The 18,088-nt window shown below is 46.5% G+C and overlaps 1 protein-coding gene across 1 annotated transcript; it reads right to left on the bottom strand.

The window, feature by feature from the left end:
- Nucleotides 1-14,905: 14,905 nt before the first annotated feature.
- Nucleotides 14,906-17,677, bottom strand: LOC147709114 (uncharacterized). The gene is made up of 3 exons (XM_086925436.1): nucleotides 17,240-17,677; nucleotides 16,488-16,703; nucleotides 14,906-15,190 (listed from the first exon to the last, which is right to left on the bottom strand). The coding sequence occupies exons 1-3, from the start codon at nucleotides 17,675-17,677 to the stop codon at nucleotides 14,906-14,908; spliced, it is 939 nt and encodes a 312-aa protein (XP_086781562.1).
- Between the last annotated feature and the right edge of the window lie 411 nt (nucleotides 17,678-18,088).

Here is an 18,088-nt window from a genome sequence, read left to right as displayed (position 1 = left end):
GGTGTGAGTTTTCGGGTGTGTGACGGTGCGTGAGTGTGAGTGTGTGTGAGGGTGAGTGAGGGTGTGCGAGGTGTTGTTACACAGAGGGTGTGTGATGGTGTGTGAGGGTGAGGGTGTGTGAGGGTGAGTGTCAGTCATTGGGAGTGAGTGTGAGTGAGGGGGTGTGAGGGTGTTGTTGTGAGTGTGAGGTGAGTGAGCGTGTGTGAGTGTGATGGGGTGTGAGGGTGAGGGGGTGTGAGTGTGTGTGAGTGTGAGGATGAGTGATGTTGTTTGCATCTGAGAGTGTGTGAGGTGTAGTGAGTGTGAGAGTGTTGTGATGAGTTTTAGGGGAGCGTGTGTGTGTGAGGGTAAGGTGTTTGAGGATGAGGGTGTGTGTGTGTGATGGTGAGTGAGGGTGTGTGAGGTGTTGTTAAGCAGAGGGTGTGTGACGATGTGTGAGGGTGAGGGCGTGTGAGGGTGAGTGTGAGTCATTGGGAGTGAGTGTGAGTGAGTGTGAGTGAGGGGGTGTGAGGGTGTTGTTGTGAGTGTGAGGGGAGTGAGCGTGTGGGAGTGTGATGGGGTGTGAGGGTGAGGGGGTGTGAGTGTGTATGAGGATGAGGATGAGTGATGTTGTTTGCGTCTGAGAGTGTGTGAGGTGTAGTGAGTTTGATAGTGTTGTGAGTGAGTGAGTGTGTGAGTGTAAGGTGTTTGAGGTTGAGGGGGTGTGTGTGTGAGGGTGAGTGAGGGGGTGTGACGTTTCGGGTGTGTGACGGTGTGTGAGTGTGAGTGTGTGTGAGGGTGATTGAGGGTGTGAGAGGTGTTGTTAGGCACAGGGTGTGTGACGGTGTGTGAGCGTGAGGGTGTGTGAGGCTGAGTGTGAGTTATTGTGAGTGAGTGTGAGTGAGTGTGAGTGAGGGGGTGTGAGGGTGATGGGGTGTGAGGGTGAGGGTGTGTGTGTGTGTGAGTGTGAGGGTGAGCGAGGGAGTGTGAGTGTTAGTGAGTTGTTGCGGGTGAGAGTTAGCGTGTGTGAGGGTAATGGTGTGAGGGTTATTGTGCGTGTGTGAGGGTGAGGGGATGAGGCTAAGGCTGTGTGAGGCGGAGGGGTGTTGATGGTGATAGAGTGTGAGGGGTGTGAGGGGTGTGAGTGGTTGCGGCTGTCCGGTGTAGTGAGTGTGAGCTTGTTGTGAGGGGTGTTATTTTTTGAGGGGAGTGAGGGTGTGTGAGTGTGTGTGAGTGTGAGGGGGTGTGAGTGTGTGTGAGTGTGAGTGGGAGTGTGAGTAAGTGGGTGTGAGGCTGAAGGTGTGTGATGGTGTATGAGGGAGATGTTGTGTTAGGGTTATTGAGGGTGTGTGAAGGAGTGTGATAGTTTTGGTGTGTGAGGGTGATGTTATGAGTGTGTGTATGTTAATATTAATTATGTAATATGTGTTGTGTTTAAAAAATGTGATAGATGTTCCCTTTGTATTTCTCCTGTCTTATGTGTATATTTGTATGTAATGTAACTGTGTATGTTTTGTACTAACTGTGTGGTGTTATGTGTTTAACGTGTTTGTGGTTTCCCGTATTATTTTTTATTTTTTAAAAATGGCCGACGCAATGCGTCACCTTGACGTTGGCTACGTTTAGCGGTCTAGTTTTTTTGTGTTGTGAGTGTTTACGTTTTTTGACGTTTATTTCTAGCCAATCGGAGCGCGACGTTTTTGACGTTGCGTTCCGATTTGCTTACGTCAACGGTGGAATTCCCCAGAGATCGAGAATGTTGGTGCGCGGAAGGCGTGTTCTTGTTCCTGTGCTGTTGCTGCGTCGTTTGACAGGTAAGAATGTATTCCAAATTTTTTTTTTATGTAATGTAATGTAGTATATATCCTATGTTTAAGTTAAAGACTTGAGAAATGTATTATTTTCGATCGTAATATTTATAAATGTTTGTAATGTAATGTAAATTAAAGTTTTGTTTCTAATTGTTGATATGTAATGCATATGTTTTCTTAAACTGTAATGTAATCTATTTTTTGCTGTTTTTTGTTATTTGACGTACAAGAGCTGTTATTAGAACTTTGAAGTGCTATTTATTTTTTAATATATTGATGTAAGTTGTGTTTGCATTATTTTTTCTTGTGATGCTGAAGTAGCCGGATTATATGTTATTGACGTACTTGATGTATGAAAGGAAACTTTGTGTATTTGCTGACTTTATTATCCCTAGCAATGTATTAAGAGGATGTACAGTGATGTAATGTTTTTTTTTTGGCGTTTTGTGAAAGAATATTTTTATTTTCGTAATATGTTTCTTATATTAGATGTAATTCCGTGTGAATAACTGCTATTGTTCTATGCGTACGGCTTTTTGTGTAACTCTTGACCATTGTCTTTAATCCGTCCCATTCTCCGGATGAATAGTGCTTGTTTATTGCCCAAATAAAAAGTTGGCTGTTTTACTTTTGTCTTTGTACATCCTCGTCCTCGCTTCCTGCCACATATTTCTATTTGTTTTGTTGGTGTAATATTGGTGTAATATTGTACGAATGTTTTTTGCTTTTTGGCCCGAAGCCTGATCAACATCCTTGCATGCTGTAGCTCACTTTTGGGAAGTATATTTTGTGTATAACGTATCTGATGCACTACTCCGTAGACTCCCTTTTTTTCTGTCCTAAAAGGTGTTTATGTGTATGAAAATGGCATAACATTCATCAATTTGCAGAGTGGGTGAATGATGCAGAGTGGGTGAATGATGCAGAGTGGGTGAATGATGGAGAGTGGGTGACTGAAGCAGAGTGGGTGACTGAAGCAGAGTGGGTGACTGAAGCAGAGTGGGTGACTGAAGCAGAGTGGGTGAATGAAGCAGAGTGGGTGACTGCCGCTTGTGGATGTGTGTTGCAATAGGTTTTGCATTAGGAAAGTTTGAGCTATTGGTATTGTAAAGGACAGCTTTTTTATTTATGTGCTTGTTTTGAAAATAGCGAATTAATATGTTTGTTATTTACAATGGCAATAGTTTTTTCTTTTGCCAATGTGACACCAATTGTAACATAATATGTGTTGTGAGGGTGAGTGAGGGTGAGGGGTTGAGGGTGACTTGTTGAGGGTGAGTGAGGGTGATGTGTTGAGGGTGAGTGAGGGTGAGGTGTTGAGGGTGAGTGAGTGTGAGTGAGGCTGAGTGAGGGTGAGGCGTTGAGGGGGAGGGGTGGAGGGTGAGGTGTTGAGGGTGAGGGTGAGTGAGGGTAAGGGTGAGTGAGGGTGAGGGGTTGAGGGTGAGTGAGGGTGAGGTGTTGAGGGTGACTGAGGGTGAGGGTGAGTGAGGGTGAGGGTGAGTGCGGGTGAGGTTTTGAGGGTGAGTGTGGGTGAGTGAGGGTGAGGGTGAGTGAGGGTGAGGGGTTGAGGGTGAGTGAGGGTGAGTGAGGGTGAGGTTGAGTGAAGGTGAGGGTGAGGTGTTGAGGGTGATTGAGGGTGAGTGAGGGTGAGGGTGAGGTGTTGAGGGTGAGTGAGGGTGAGTGATGGTGAGGGTGAGTGAGGGAGGGTGATTGAGGGTGAGGTGTTGAGGGTGAGGGTGAGTGAGGGTGAGGTGTTGAGGGTGAGGGGGTGAGAGTGAGGTGTTGAGGGTGAGTGAGGGTGAGGTGTTGAGGGTGAGTGAGGGTGAGGTGTTGAGGGTGAGTGAGGATGAGTGAGAGTGAGGGTGAGTGAGGGGTTGAGGATGAGGTGTTGAGGGTGAGTGAGGGTGAGGGTGAGTGAAGGTGAGGGTGAGGTGTTGAGGGTGAGTGAGGGTGAGGGTATGGTGTTGTGGGTGAGTGAGGGTAAGGTGTTGAGGGTGAGTGAGGGTGAGGTGTTGAGGGTGAGTGAGGGTGAGTGAGGGTGAGGGTGAGTGAGGGTGAGTGTTTGAGGGTGAGTGTGGGTGATTGTGGGTGAGTGAGGGTGAGGGTGAGTGAGGGTGAGGTGTTGAGGGTGACTGAGGGTGAGTGAGGGTGAGTGTGGGTGAGTGAGGGTGAGGGTGAGTGAGGGTGAGGTGAGGGGTTGAGGGTGAGTGAGGGTAAGTGAGGGTGAGGTTGAGTTAAGGTGAGGGTGAGGTGTTGAGGGTGAGTGAGGGTGAGGGTGAGGTGTTGAGGGTGAGTGAGGGTGAGTGATGGTGAGGGTGAGTGAGGGAGGGTGATTGAGGGTGAGGTGTTGAGGGTGAGTGAGGGTGAGTGTGGGTGAGGTGTTGAGGGTGAGTGGCTGAGGGTGAGTGAGGGTGAGGTGTTGAGGGTGAGTGAGGGTGAGGTGTTGAGGGTGTGTGTGGGTGAGGCGTTGAGGGTGAGTGAGGATAAGTGAGAGTGAGGGTGAGTGAGGGGTTGAGGGTGAGGTGTTGAGGGTGAGTGAGGGTGAAGGGTTGAGGGTGAGGTGTTGAGGGTGAGTGAAGGTGAGGGTGGGTGAGCGTTAGTGAGTGAGGGTGAGTGAGTTGTTGAGGGTGAGGTGTTGAGGGTGAGTGAGGTTGAGGGTGAGTGAGGGTGAGGGGATGATGGTGTGAGGGTGACGGTGTGAGGGTGAGGGTGAGTGAGGGTGGGCGAGGGTGAGGGTGTGAGGCTTATTGAGAATGTGTGTGGGTGTGTGAGGATGTGTGAGAGTTTGTGAGGGCGTGTGTGTGTGAGGGTGGGGGTGTGTGAGTGTGGGAGCATGTGAGGGTGTGTTGCTGAGGTCATGAAGGTGAGTGTGGGTGAGTGTGGGTGAGGGTGAATGAGGGTGAGGTGTTGAGGGTGAGTGAGGGTGAGTGAGGGTGAGGGTGAGTGAAGGTGAGGGTGAGGTGTTGAGGGTGAGTGAGGGTGAGTGAGGGTGAGGGTAAGGTGTTGTGGGTGAGTGAGGGTGAGGGGTTGAGGGTGAGTGAGGGTGAGGTGTTGCGGTTGAGTGAGGGTGAGGGTGAGTGAGGGTGAGGGTGAGTGCGGGTGAGAGTTTGAGGGTGAGTGTGGCTGACTGAGGGTGAGGGGTTGAGGGTGAGTGAGGGTGAGGTTGAGTGAAGGTGAGGATGAGGTGTTGAGGGTGAGTGAGGGTGAGTGAGGGTGAGGATGAGGTGTTGAGGGTGAGTGAGGGTGAGTGATGGTGAGGGTGAGTGGTGGAGGGTGATTGTGGGTGAGGTGTTGAGGGTGAGGGTGAGTGAGGGTGAGGTGTTGAGGGTGAGGGGCTGAGGGTGAATGAGGGTGAGGTGTTGAGGGTGAGTGAGGGTGAGGTGTTGAGGGTGAGTGAGGGTGAGGTGTTGAGGGTGAGTGAGGATGAGTGAGAGTGAGTGTGAGTGAGGGGTTGAGGGTGAGGTGTTGAGGGTGAGTGCGGGTGAGTGCGGGTGAGTGAGGGTGAGTGAGGGTGAGTGAGGGTGAGGGTAAGGTGTTGTGGGTGAGTGAGGGTAAGGTGTTGAGGGTGAGTGAGGATGAGTGAGAGTGAGGGTGAATGAGGGGTTGAGGGTGAGGTGTTGAGGGTGAGTGAGGGTGAAGGGTTGAGGGTGAGGTGTTGTGGGTGAGTGAAGGTGAGGGTGGGTGAGCCTTAGTGAGTGAGGGTGAGTGAGTTGTTGAGGGTGAGGTGTTGAGGGTGAGTGAGGTTGAGGGTGAGTGAGGGTGAGGGGATGATGGTGTGAGGGTGACGGTGTGAGGGTGAGGGTGAGTGAGGGTGGGCGAGGGTGATGGTGTGAGGCTTATTGAGAATGTGTGTGGGTGTGTGAGGATGTGTGAGAGTTTGTGAGGGCGTGTGTGTGTGAGGGTGGGGGTGTGTGAGTGTGGGGGCATGTGAGGGTGTGTTGCTGAGGTCATGAAGGTGAGTGTGGGTGAGTGTGGGTGAGGGTGAATGAGGGTGAGGTGTGAGGGTGAGTGAGGGTGAGGGTGAGTGAAGGTGAGGGTGAGGTGTTGAGGGTGAGTGAGGGTGAGTGAGGGTGAGGGTAAGGTGTTGTGGGTGAGTGAGGGTGAGGGGTTGAGGGTGAGTGAGGGTGAGGTGTTGCGGGTGAGTGAGGGTGAGGGTGAGTGAGGGTGAGGGTGAGTGCGGGTGAGAGTTTGAGGGTGAGTGTGGCTGACTGAGGGTGAGGGGTTGAGGGTGAGTGAGGGTGAGGTTGAGTGAAGGTGAGGGTGAGGTGTTGAGGGTGAGTGAGGGTGAGTGAGGGTGAGGGTGAGGGTGAGGTGTTGAGGGTGAGTGAGTGTGAGTGATGGTGAGGGTGAGTGAGGGAGGGTGATTGTGGGTGAGGTGTTGAGGGTGAGGGTGAGTGAGGGTGAGGTGTTGAGGGTGAGGGGCTGAGGGTGAATGAGGGTGAGGTGTTGAGGGTGAGTGAGGGTGAGGTGTTGAGGGTGAGTGAGGGTGAGGTGTTGAGGGTGAGTGAGGATGAGTGAGAGTGAGTGTGAGTGAGGGGTTGAGGGTGAGGTGTTGAGGGTGAATGAGGGTGAGTGAAGGTGAGGGTGAGGTGTTGAGGGTGAGTGCGGGTGAGTGCGGGTGAGTGAGGGTGAGGGTAAGGTGTTGTGGGTGAGTGAGGGTAAGGTGTTGTGGGTGAGTGAGGGTGAGTGAGGGTGAGGTGTTGAGGGTGAGTGAGGGTGAGTGAGGGTGAGTGAGGGTGAGTGAGGGTGAGTGTTTGAGGGTGAGTGTGGGTGATTGTGGGTGAGTGAGGGTGAGGGTGAGGGGTTGAGGGTGAGTGTGGGTGAGTGAGGGTGAGTGTGGGTGAGTGAGGGTGAGGGTGAGTGAGGGTGAGGGGTTGAGGGTGAGTGAGGGTGAGATTGAGTCAAGGTGAGGGTGAGGTGTTGAGGGTGAGTGAGGGTGAGGGTGAGGTGTTGAGGGTGAATGAGGGTGAGTGATGGTGAGGGTGAGTGAGGGAGAGTTATTGAGGGTGAGGTGTTGAGGGTGAGTGAGGTTGAGGGTGATTGAGGGTGAGGGGATGATGGTGTGAGGGTGACGGTGTGAGGGTGAGGGTGAGTGAGGGTGGGCGAGGGTGTGAGGCTTATTGAGAATGTGTGTGGGTGTGTGAGGATGTGTGAGAGTGTGTGAGGGCGGGTGTGTGTGAGGGTGGGGGTGTGTGAGGGTGGGGGCATGTGAGGGTGTGGTTGAGGTCATGAGGGTGAGTGAGGGTGTGTGAGGGTGTGAGGGTGAGTGAGGATGTGTGAGGTTGAGGGTGTGAAGGTGTGTGTGGGTGGGGGTGGGTGAGGGTGCGTGAGTGTGATTGAGGGTGAAGCGTTGAGGGTGAGTGAGGGTGAGGTGTTGAGGGTGAGTGAGGGTGAGGAGTTCAGTGTGAGTGAGGGTGAGGGTGAGTGAGGGTGATTGAGGGTGAGTGGTTGAGGGTGAGTGAGGGTGAGGGTGAGTGAGGCTGAGGTGTTGAGGGTGAGGTGTTGAGGGTGAGGGGCTGAGGGTGAGTGAGGTGTTGAGGGTGAGTGAGGGTGAGGTATTGAGGGTGAGTGAGGGTGAGGGGTTGAGGGAGAGTGAGGGTGAGGGGTTGAGGGTGAGTGAGGGTGAGGTGTTGAGGGTGAGTGAGGATGAGTGAAGGTGAGTGAGGGTGAGTGAGGGTGTGATTGGCATATGTGAGTCTTTAGCATGTGTTAATGTTTATTTTAATGTAATGTGTCTTTGTGTTTTTGTATGTGTATTGGTTTTATAAGTGTTTAGTGCATTTTGTTAAACTGTGTTTTATTTGTGTTCTGTTAAAGTGTAGTACGCTATGTATTCCCTTTACGTTTGTTACGTAAGGGATGTTAGCGTTCTAGTTTTTTTTTGTGATGGTGATGTAATGTTTAGCGTGACGTAATTTTTAGCCAATCGCAGCGCTACGTTGTGTGACGTAGCGTTGCGTTTGACGTGCGTCAACGGGGCGTTTTCTAGATTGGTGTGAATGTTCGTGCGGTAAAGGTGTGTTATTCCTCCGTGGTTGTTGCTGCGTCGTTTGACAGGTAAGATGTAAATTTTTTAACATTGAGTACATGAATTTGAATGTATTATTAATTGTGTGTATATAGTTATTAGTAGTAATGTTTTATTAGGATGTATGAGTGTTTTATTTGTATTGCGACTTGTGTATTTTCGACCGTTGACTTAGAATATACTTTTGTACTGTTGTAAAAGATAGATGCTGTAATAATGGGAATGTTTATAAATGTTACATAAAGCTATGTATATTTTTGTATGTGTTATGTGTTTTAAATTGCGAACGTTGTAAGATTTTTGGTATGTACTTGTTTATTATATTTGGCAATCCTAGAATGTTTTGATTGGGAAAGTTTTTATAATGTATATAAGTAGTCTATTTGTATGAGTATTCCTTTTATTATGTATTTTTTGTATGTATTGCTTTTTGATGTTTTGCATATGTGCGAGTTGGTGCAACATACTGTTTTTATTGGCTAAAATGCATTTTTGTATAGCTTTTGAGTGTATTGTATATTTTAATTGTTATTTGCCTTTATTTATGTTTTTTTATTAATATCCATTTGAAATGAATTTATTAAATATATTATTTGTCGAAAGTGCTTAAACACAAATTGTTTTCGTCGAATATTTGAATGTAATACGTCATTCTTGTGGCACGTTTTTGACGCTAAAGTCAGTTACGTATATCTTCCGTGTGTATTTGCAGGTAAGACCAAATATTGTTTGTTTATGTACTGTTTTATTTGTGAATTTTATTTCTTATATATATATATGTTTTAAAAAATTTTTGCTGAAAATGTTGTCTCGCGGTTACTATGTAGCCAAATTGCAGTGCTCCGTTTTGTTTTCAACGTATTATGTATGCACTGTGGCGGTTTGTGTGTAGTTTGTCGGATTTCTATACTTTAGTCACTGATGTTGTACGCGCGCCAGCTAATTCCCTTTTTAGTAAAAATATATATAAAGAGTGACTTTGTAATTTGGTCCTTAAAATTGTATAAGGTTTTATTTCTGTGAATGTAATGTGTTTTTGGATTTTCTCATTATTTCGCTCGCACTTGCCTTGTGTTTGGCATTTTTCTTGTTATTTATGCGAATGCTGGCTCGTCTTTAAGTTGATTGTTCGCCATGCATTGACTAATCTTTGCTAGTGTCTTCCTGGTATGTAGTTCCTGTAGTTTCGTTTCGCCTGAGGTCGCACTCTGATGTTTATTTTTTCTCCGACTTGGCTTTTTTTTGTGTGGTTTGGACCCGTATGTGACTTGTTTCGCCGCTATGCTTTGTTTTTTTTGTTTGTTGATTGTTGTAGTTAAAAGTATTATGTATGCACTGTTTATGTTCTCTTTGTGTGTGTTTTTTTTTTTATTTTCTACATTTCAGTGAATGAGCTGCTACGATCGACAGGTAATTACTATTTTATTTTCATATTATTAAAGAGTGCCTTTGTGAGTTGTTACACTTTTGTTTATGCATTTCCTTTTTGTGATGTTAATCTAATTATTGTTTTCGGTCTTGCTTTGCTCGCACTTAGTTTCTGTCCGGCTCCTTTCTTTAGAGTGTGTTTTGTATGTTATCAATGGCTGCTATTTAGTTTTATTTTTTGCCATGGATTGAGTTCCGTTTTGCCGTACGTGTTTTTCGGTCGCACTTGCCTTGTGTCTGGTATTTTTCTTGTTATTTATGCTATTAGTGGCTCGTCTTTAAGTTGATTGTTCGCCATGCATTGACTAATGTTTGCTAGTGTCTTCCTGGTATGCAGTTCCTGTAGTTTCGTTTCGCCTGAGCTCGCACTCTGATGTTTTTTTTCCCTCTGACTTGGCTTTTTTTGTGTGGTTTTGACCCGTATGTGACTTGTTTCGCTGCTATGCTATGGCCTTTTTTTTTTCTATAGTTTTAGTTAAAGGTATGATGTATGCACTTTTTATGTTCTCTTTGTGTGTTTTTTTTTTGTTCTCTACATTTCAGTGAATGAGCTGCTACGATCGACAGGTAATTACTATTTTATTTTTATATTATTAAAGAGTGCCTTTGTGAGTTGTTACACTTTTGTTTATGAATTTGCTTTTTGTGATATGAATCTAATTATTGTTTGGGGTCTTGCTTTGCTCGCACTTTGGTTCTGTCCGGCTCCTTTCTTTAGAGTTTGTTTTTTGATGTTACCAATGGCTGCTATTTAGTTCGTTTTTTTGCCATTCATTGAGTTATGTTTGCGCGTGTCGTTTTGGTATGCGGGTCCTGTAGTGTACTTCCGTCTGAACTCGCCTCCTGTACCAAAAAAAGTTTTAGATTGCTGTTAGCTATTTTTGTTTTGCGTTTCGCCGTACGTGTTTTGTTTCGCAGCTTTGCATTGTCCTTTTGTTGTTCACATTGAAGTATTTTTATTGGTAGTATGTATGCACTGTTTAAGTTTTTTTTTTGTGACGTTTGTCTGGTGAGTAATGTTGTAGTGCTGATGAGTGTTGGGGATGAGTGGTGCAGTGTCGTTGTAGAGTGTTGTCCAATGATTACCACCACAGTATAACTCTGCACCACAACAGTAGCACTGATCCTAACAACGGCATCACTGATGTCCATTTATGCAGCACGCAGCAATAGCACATTATCATTCTGCACCCCCACTGTACCATTGAGCAACATCAGATCATCACTCTGCCCCACTAGAGCCGTATTTAGCACACCCACAGTCTCATTTATACATACTACTGCAGTACTGTACATCACCAAAGCATGCTTGTATAGCTGTAATTGTGTGTGCTACGTTAAAAAAGTGGTTAGAAAGCGTGCACTTACGGCCGGTGGTGTGTGTGACTGTTGAAAGCGTGGACTGATGCCTGTTTGTGTGGGTGTATGCATGGTGAAAGGATGCACTGATGACTGTTGTGTGTGTACGCCTGGTGAAAGCGTCCATTGCTAGCTGTTGGTGTGTGTGCCTGTTAAAAGCGTACATGTTTGGATTGTATGACGTTTGTCTGCTGAGTAATGCTGTAGTGGTGATGAGTGGTGCTGTGGTGGTAAGTGTTTGTGTGTGGTTGTAGTGTGATAGTGTGCTGTTGTTGAATGATGTTGTTGTGGTGGTGCAGAGTGATGTTGGTGTGTTGCTGAGTGATGTTAGTGTGGTGCTTAGTAATGCTGTTGTTGTGATGTGTTGTTCTGTGCTAGTGATGAGTGGTGCTGTGTTGGTGTTCAATAATTACCACCACAGCATAACTCAGCACCACAACAGTTGCACTTCTCCCAACAACGGCATCACTGATGTCCACGAATGCAACACGCAGCAATACCACTTTATCATTCTGCACCCCCACAGTACCATTGAGCAACAACACAGCATCACTCTGCACCACCACAGCCGTATTTAGCACACCAACAGTCTCATTCATACATACTACTGCAGTACTGATGACTGTTGTGTATGTACGCCTGGTGAAAGCGTCCATTGATAGCTGTTGGTGTGTGTGCCTGTTAAAAGCGTACATGTTTTGATTGTATGACGTTTGTCTGCTGAGTAATGCTGTAGTAGTGATGAGTGGTGCTGCTGTGGTAAGTGTTTGTGTGTAGTTGTAGTGTGATAGTGTGTTGTTGTTGAATGATGCTGTTGTGGTGGTGCAGAGTGATGTTGGTGTGTTGCTGAGTGATGTTAGTGTGGTGCTTAGTAATGCTGTTGTTGTGATGTGTTGTTCTGTGCTAGTGATGAGTGGTGCTGTGTTGGTGTTCAATAATTACCACCACAGCATAACTCAGCACCACAACAGTTGCACTTCTCCTAACAACGGCATCACTGATGTCCACGAATGCAACACGCAGCAATACCACTTTATCATTCTGCACCCCCACAGTACCATTGAGCAACAACACAGCATCACTCTGCACCACCACATCCGTATTTGGCACACCAACAGTCTCATTCATACATACTACTGCAGTACTGATGACTGTTGTGTGTGTATGCCTGGTGAAAGTGCCCATTGATAGCTGTTGGTGTGTGTGTGCCTGTTAAAAGCGTACATGTTTTGATTGTATGACGTTTGTCTGCTGAGTAATGCTGTTGTGGTGATGAGTGGTGCTGTGGTGGTAAGTGTTTGTGTGTGGTTAAAGTGTGATAGTGTGTTGTTGTTGAATGATGCTGTTGTGGTGGTGTAGAGTGATGTTGTTGTGTTTCTGAGTGTTGTTAGTGTGGTGCTTAGTAAAGCTGTTGTTGTGATGTGTTGTTCTGTGCTGGTGATGAGTGGTGCTGTGTTGGTGTTTAACTCCATGGCTGCTATGCGTTTTCCCCCCCTGTGCTGAAGAACCAAAATACCCATTGTTCATGACGAGCTGGGCTCGTCATGAGTGTACGAGGAGGCTACACCATGACGAGCCCAGCTCGTCATGAGTGTGGAAGGGGTTAATCATTACCACCACAGCATAACTCAGCACCACAACAGTTGCACTTCTCCCAACAACGTCATCACTGATGTCCACTAATGCAACACGCAGCAATTCCACTTTATCATTCTGCACCCCCACAGTACCATTGAGCAACAACACAGCATCACTCTGCACCACCACATCCGTATTTGGCACACCAACAGTCTCATTCATACATACTACTGCAGTACTGATGACTGTTGTGTGTGTATGCCTGGTGAAAGTGCCCATTGATAGCTGTTGGTGTGTGTGTGCCTGTTAAAAGCGTACATGTTTTGATTGTATGACCTTTGTCTGCTGAGTAATGCTGTAGTGGTGATGAGTGGTGCTGTGGTGGTAAGTGTTTGTGTGTGGTTGTAGTGTGATAGTGTGTTGATGGTGAGTGAGGGTGAGTGAGGGTGAGGGGTTGAGGGTGAGTGAGGGTGAGTGAGGGTGAGGGTGAGGTGTTGAGGGTGAGTGAGGGTGAGTGAGGGTGAGGGGTTGAGGGTGAGTGAGGTTGAGGGTGAGTGAGGGTGAGGGGTTGAGGGTGAGGGGCTGAGGGTGAGTGAGGGATTGAGGGTGAGTGAGGGTGAGGGGTTGAGGGTGAGTGAGGGTGAGGAGTTGAGGGTGTGTGAGGATGAGTGAGAGTGAGGGTGAGTGAGGTGTTGAGGGTGAGGTGTTGAGGGTGAGGAGTTGAGGGTGAGTGAGGCTGAGGTGTTGAGGGTGAGTGAGGGTGAGGTGTTGAGGGTGAGTGAGGGTGGGTGAGCGTGAGGGTGAGTGAGGGGTTGAGGGTGAGGCGTTGAGGGTGAGTGAGGGTGAGGTAGTGAGTGTGAGTGAGGGTGAGTCAGGGTGAGGGGTAGAGGGTGAGTGAGGGTGAGTGGGGGTGAGTGAGGGTGTGATTGGCATATGTGAGTGTTTTGCATGTGTTAATGTTTATTTTAAAGTAATGTGTGTTTGTGTTTTTGTATGTTGTTGTTGTTGAATGATGCTGTTGTGGTGGTGTAGAGTGATGTTGGTGTGTTGCTGAGTGATGTTAGTGTGGTGCTTAGTAATGCTGTTGTTGTGATATGTTGTTCTGTGCTGGTGATGAGTGGTGCTGTGTTGGTGTTCAATGATTACCACCACAGCATAACTCATCACCACAACAGTTGCACTTTTCCCAACAACGTCATCACTGATGTCCACCAATGCAACACGCAGCAATACCACTTTATCATTCTGCACCCACACAGTACCATTAAGCAACAACACAGCATCACTCTGCACCCCCACATCTGTATTTCGCACACCAACAGTGTCATTCATACATACAACTGCAGTACTGATGACTGTTGTGTGTGTATGCCTGGTGAAAGCGTCCATTGATAGCTGTTGGTGTGTGTGCCTGTTAAAAGCGTACATGTTTTTATTGTATGACCTTTGTCTGCTGAGTAATGCTGTAGTGGTGATGAGTGGTGCTGTGGTTGTAAGTGTTGGTGTGTGGTTGTAGTGTGACAGTGTGTTGAGGGTGAGTGAGGGTGAGTGAGGGTGAGGGTGAGGTGTTGAGGGTGAGTGAGGGTGAGGTGTTGAGGGTGAGTGAGGGTGAGTGAGGATGAGTGAGGGTGAGGGGTTGAGGGTGAGGGTGAGTGAGGGCGAGTGAGGGTGAGGGGTTGAGGGTGAGTAAGGGTGAGGGGCTGAGGGTGAGTGAGGGGTTGAGGGTGAGTGAGGGTGAGGCGTTGAGGGTGAGTGAGGGTGAGGGGTTGAGGGTGATTGAGGATGAGTGAGGATGAGTGAGAGTGAGGGTGAGTGAGGGGTTGAGGGTGAGTGAGGGTGAGGTGTTGAGGGTGAGTGAGGGTGAGGTGTTGAGGGTGAGTGAGGGTGGGTGAGCGTGAGGGTGAGTGAGGGCTTGAGGGTGAGGTGTTGAGGGTGAGTGAGGGTGAGGGGTTGAGGGAGAGTGAGGGTGAGGGGTTGAGGGTGAGTGAGTGTGATTGAGGGTGAGTGAGGGTGAGGGGTTGAGGGTGAGTGAGGGTGAGTGAGGGTGTGATTGGCATATGTGAGTGTTTTGCATGTGTTAATGTTTATTTTAATGTAATGTGTGTTTGTGTTTTTGTATGTTGTTGTTGTTGAATGATGCTGTTGTGGTGGTGTAGAGTGATGTTGGTGTGTTGCTGAGTGATGTTAGTGTGGTGCTTAGTAATGCTGTTTTTGCGATGTGTTGTTCTGTGCTGATGATGAGTGGTGCTGTGTTGGTGTTCAATGATTACCACCACAGCATAACTCAGCACCACAACAGTTGCACTTCTCCCAACAACGTCATCACTGATGTCCACCAATGCAACACGCAGCAATACCACCTTATCATTCAGCACCCCCACAGTAACATTGAGCAACAACACAGCATCACTCTGCACCAGCACAGGCGTATTTAGCACACCAACAGTCTCATTCATACATACTACTGCAGTGCGTGCAAGCTACAGAGTGTGTGTATTTTGTATTTTTTTTTATGTGAGATGGATTGGCTGAATGTTGTATGTGGGTGTGACTATGTTGTATGAATTGAGTGTATTAGTAGTTATAATTTCCCTTCTGTAGTGAAAAAATTACCATAGAGGTTTATAATTTGTATTCCACACCTTTTTTATTTTTGTAAAACACACAAATATTTATTTTTTAACTTTGTTCAAAAATATGATAGCCTGCCAACATGCGAATTTTAGTCTGAACATATGTCATCGTCTTTTTCTTTAAGAATATTTATGATTTTTCCATTACAAAAGAGCACTTCAAAAGTTTGCGGCAAAAAATGTACTAGGGCATCTCCGATGTTGTCAACTTCATCATCTAACATAAACCATTTAATTAGTATCTCATTGTCTATGGGCATTGATTGATATTCGTCTGTGTTTGTCACCCTAATTGTGATAATACTAGTTTCATCTTTGGTGCTTTCGACGCCATAAATTTGAATGTCCATCTTTTCCTGTGGTGGGGCTGTTACCTGTTGAGAGAAAACAAAAGCAACAATTAGTTAGTACATTTTTATACTTTATGTTTTGTGTAAGGCCCAGAGTGGGTGAAAGGGACAGAGTGGGTGAAAGGGACAGAGTGGGTGAAATGGACAGAGTGGGTGAAAGGCTCAGAGTGGGTGATAGGGCCAGAGTGGGTGATAGGGCCAGAGTGGGTGAAAGGGCCAGAGTGGGTGAAAGGGCCAGAGTGGGTGAAAGGGCCAGAGTAGGTGAAAGGGCCAGAGTGGGTGAAAGGGCCAGAGTGGGTGAAAGGTCCAGAGTGGGTGAAAGGTCCAGAGTGAAAGGCTCAGAGTGGGTGCAAGGCCCAGAGTGGGTGCAAGGCCCAGAGTGGGTGAAAGGGCCAGAGTGGGTGAAAGGGCCAGAGTGGGTGAAAGGGCCAGAGTGGGTGAAAGGCCCAGAGTGGGTGAAAGGGCCAGAGTGGGTGAAAGGGCCAGAGTGGGTGAAAGGGCCAGAGTGGGTGAAAGGGCCAGAGTGGGTGAAAGGGCCAGAGTGGGTGAAAGGGCCAGAGTGGGTGAAAGGGCCAGAGTGGGTGAAAGGGCCAGAGTGGGTGAAAGGGACAGAGTGGGTGAAAGGGCCAGAGTGGGTGAAAGGGCCAGAGTGGGTGAAAGGGCCAGAGTGGGTGAAAGGGCCAGAGTGGGTGAAAGGGCCAGAGAGGGTGAAAGGGCCAGAGTGGGTGAAAGGTCCAGAGTGAAAGGCTCAGAGTGGGTGCAAGGCCCAGAGTGGGTGAAAGGCCCAGAGTGGGTGAAAGGGCCAGAGTGGGTGAAAGGGCCAGAGTGGGTGAAAGGGCCAGAGTGGGTGATAGGGCCAGAGTTGTTGAAAGGGCCAGAGTTGTTGAAAGGGCCAGAGTGGGTGAAAGGGCCAGAGTGGGTGAAAGGGCCAGAGTGGGTGAAAGGGCCAGAGTGGGTGAAAAGGCCAGAGTGGGTGAAAGGGCCAGAGTGGGTGAAAGGGCCAGAGTGGGTGAAAGGGCCAGAGTGGGTGAAAGGGCCAGAGTGGGTGAAAGGGCCAGAGTGGGTGAAAGGCCCAGAGTGGGTGAAAGGCCCAGAGTGGGTGAAAGGCCCAGAGTGGGTGAAAGGGACAGAGTGGGTGACAGGGACAGAGTGGGTGAAAGGCCCAGAGTGGGTGAAAGGGCCAGAGTGGGTGAAAGGGCCAGAGTGGGTGAAAGGGCCAGAGTGGGTGCAAGGCCCAGAGTGGGTGCAAGGGCCAGAGTGGGTGAAAGGCCCAGAGTAGCTGAAAGAGATATTCCCAAAATGTTTGGTTTGTTGTGCTTACCTCCATTTTGCTATGGCGCGTTGTATTCAATATTTTCTGTGCATTGAATTCATGGACAGTTACGTGAGTGAGGGTAACATATTCTCCAAGATGTATTTTAAATAGTGATGCTTCTCTCCACAGTGTCACTTTTATGTCATCTGTTGCATCTTTTAAAGTAATCGATTTCAGTGGGGTATCTTGCCCATTGATAAAGACAGTCTTTGCGTCCTCTTCCTACACAAAAAGTAAGCATTGTATTAAATAGTGACTGTAAAAACACATAGTACTAGTGCGTTGTATGAATGTAAATATAATGTATCATATTTAAGGACCCAAATGAACATCCTTGCTAAAAGATTGCATTATTTATTTCTAAAAATGGCTTTGTAGAGAGTACTTGTATTTGTAGTATACACCAAAGCACTGGCATATTATAGTTTTCAAAACTCGTACTTTCTACATAGTGTGAAAGAGTGTATAATGCTATGTTTTTTGAGCTTGTTAGTGAAGTTACTAAAGGTGTAATGTGTGTGTAAGCCAACTATGCATTTTTTTAGTAGACATGATGACATGTTTGCGTTCATACTTCCGGCACATATTGTCCCTGAAACAGTCATAAGACTTTTTAGACTTGCAATTTTAAAAACAAACAAATAAAAAAGATATGTCATTTACAATACCAATAAGTCCAACTTTTCTAATGCGAGACCTATTGCATTTCCAATGTTTTTTTTTAGTTGACATGATGACATGTTTGCGTTCATACTTACGGCAATTATTGTCCCTGAAACGGTCATAAGACTTTTTAGACTTGCACGTTTTATTTCCTTAATGGGAGAAGCCGATGGTGCAGGCGGATGCAAAATGTTCTTTGCTTGTTGGATCAGGCCCTCCTCAATTTTCATAGCGGGAAATTTTGTTACTTTAGTTTGCTTAGTAATTAAAATTGTTTTGTTTTTGATGATAAAGTTGCATATTAGTAGTCCACAGTTACTTTTAGTTTGCTCATATAAATTTTCTTGATAACAAGTACATTTCATGGTTCCAGTTTTATCTGCTAGAGCCAAATGAAATAGAATTTTCTGTTCTTGATTTGCATTTTTGTAAGTAGTTTTTCCAGAGCAGTTGATGACATTAACTCGTATGGGTTTCTGATATGGTTTGTTGTCATCGGTATTAATGTTCATGATTTCTTCAATAGACATCATCTGAAATAGAAAATGTGTTATAACATGTTAAATACAAACCCATATTGCTTTATGATCACTGTAATAGCATTCTAAAGTACCATAGTTGTGTAGTTGTTCATTTGTATATATATGATCTAAAATGGATTGGTAGTTAGTTGTGTAACTGTTAATGAGTTGTTGACATTGTAATTTTGCTTCAAAGAATCCAAGTAATTGCTTGGTGTTTGCATTTTGTTGACATACATCCACATTGAAATCCCCTATAATGATCAATTTGTGTGTGGGGTAAAAATCCGTAATATTTGTGATGAAATCCAAAAGAGAAGTTATACTTTTTTGGGGTGGTTTGTATAAAATAATAATAAGGTAATCTGTGTTATAAATATGTAGAGTAAAATGTAAAATGTCTATCCCTTCATGTGTCTCATA

This window comes from Lissotriton vulgaris, chromosome 6 (assembly GCF_964263255.1).
Source record: "Lissotriton vulgaris chromosome 6, aLisVul1.2, whole genome shotgun sequence".
In the NCBI taxonomy this organism is placed as follows: Eukaryota; Metazoa; Chordata; class Amphibia; order Caudata; family Salamandridae; genus Lissotriton; species Lissotriton vulgaris.
The sequence above is the reverse complement of the archived record's forward strand: the minus strand, read 5'-3'. Positions and strand labels throughout refer to the sequence as shown.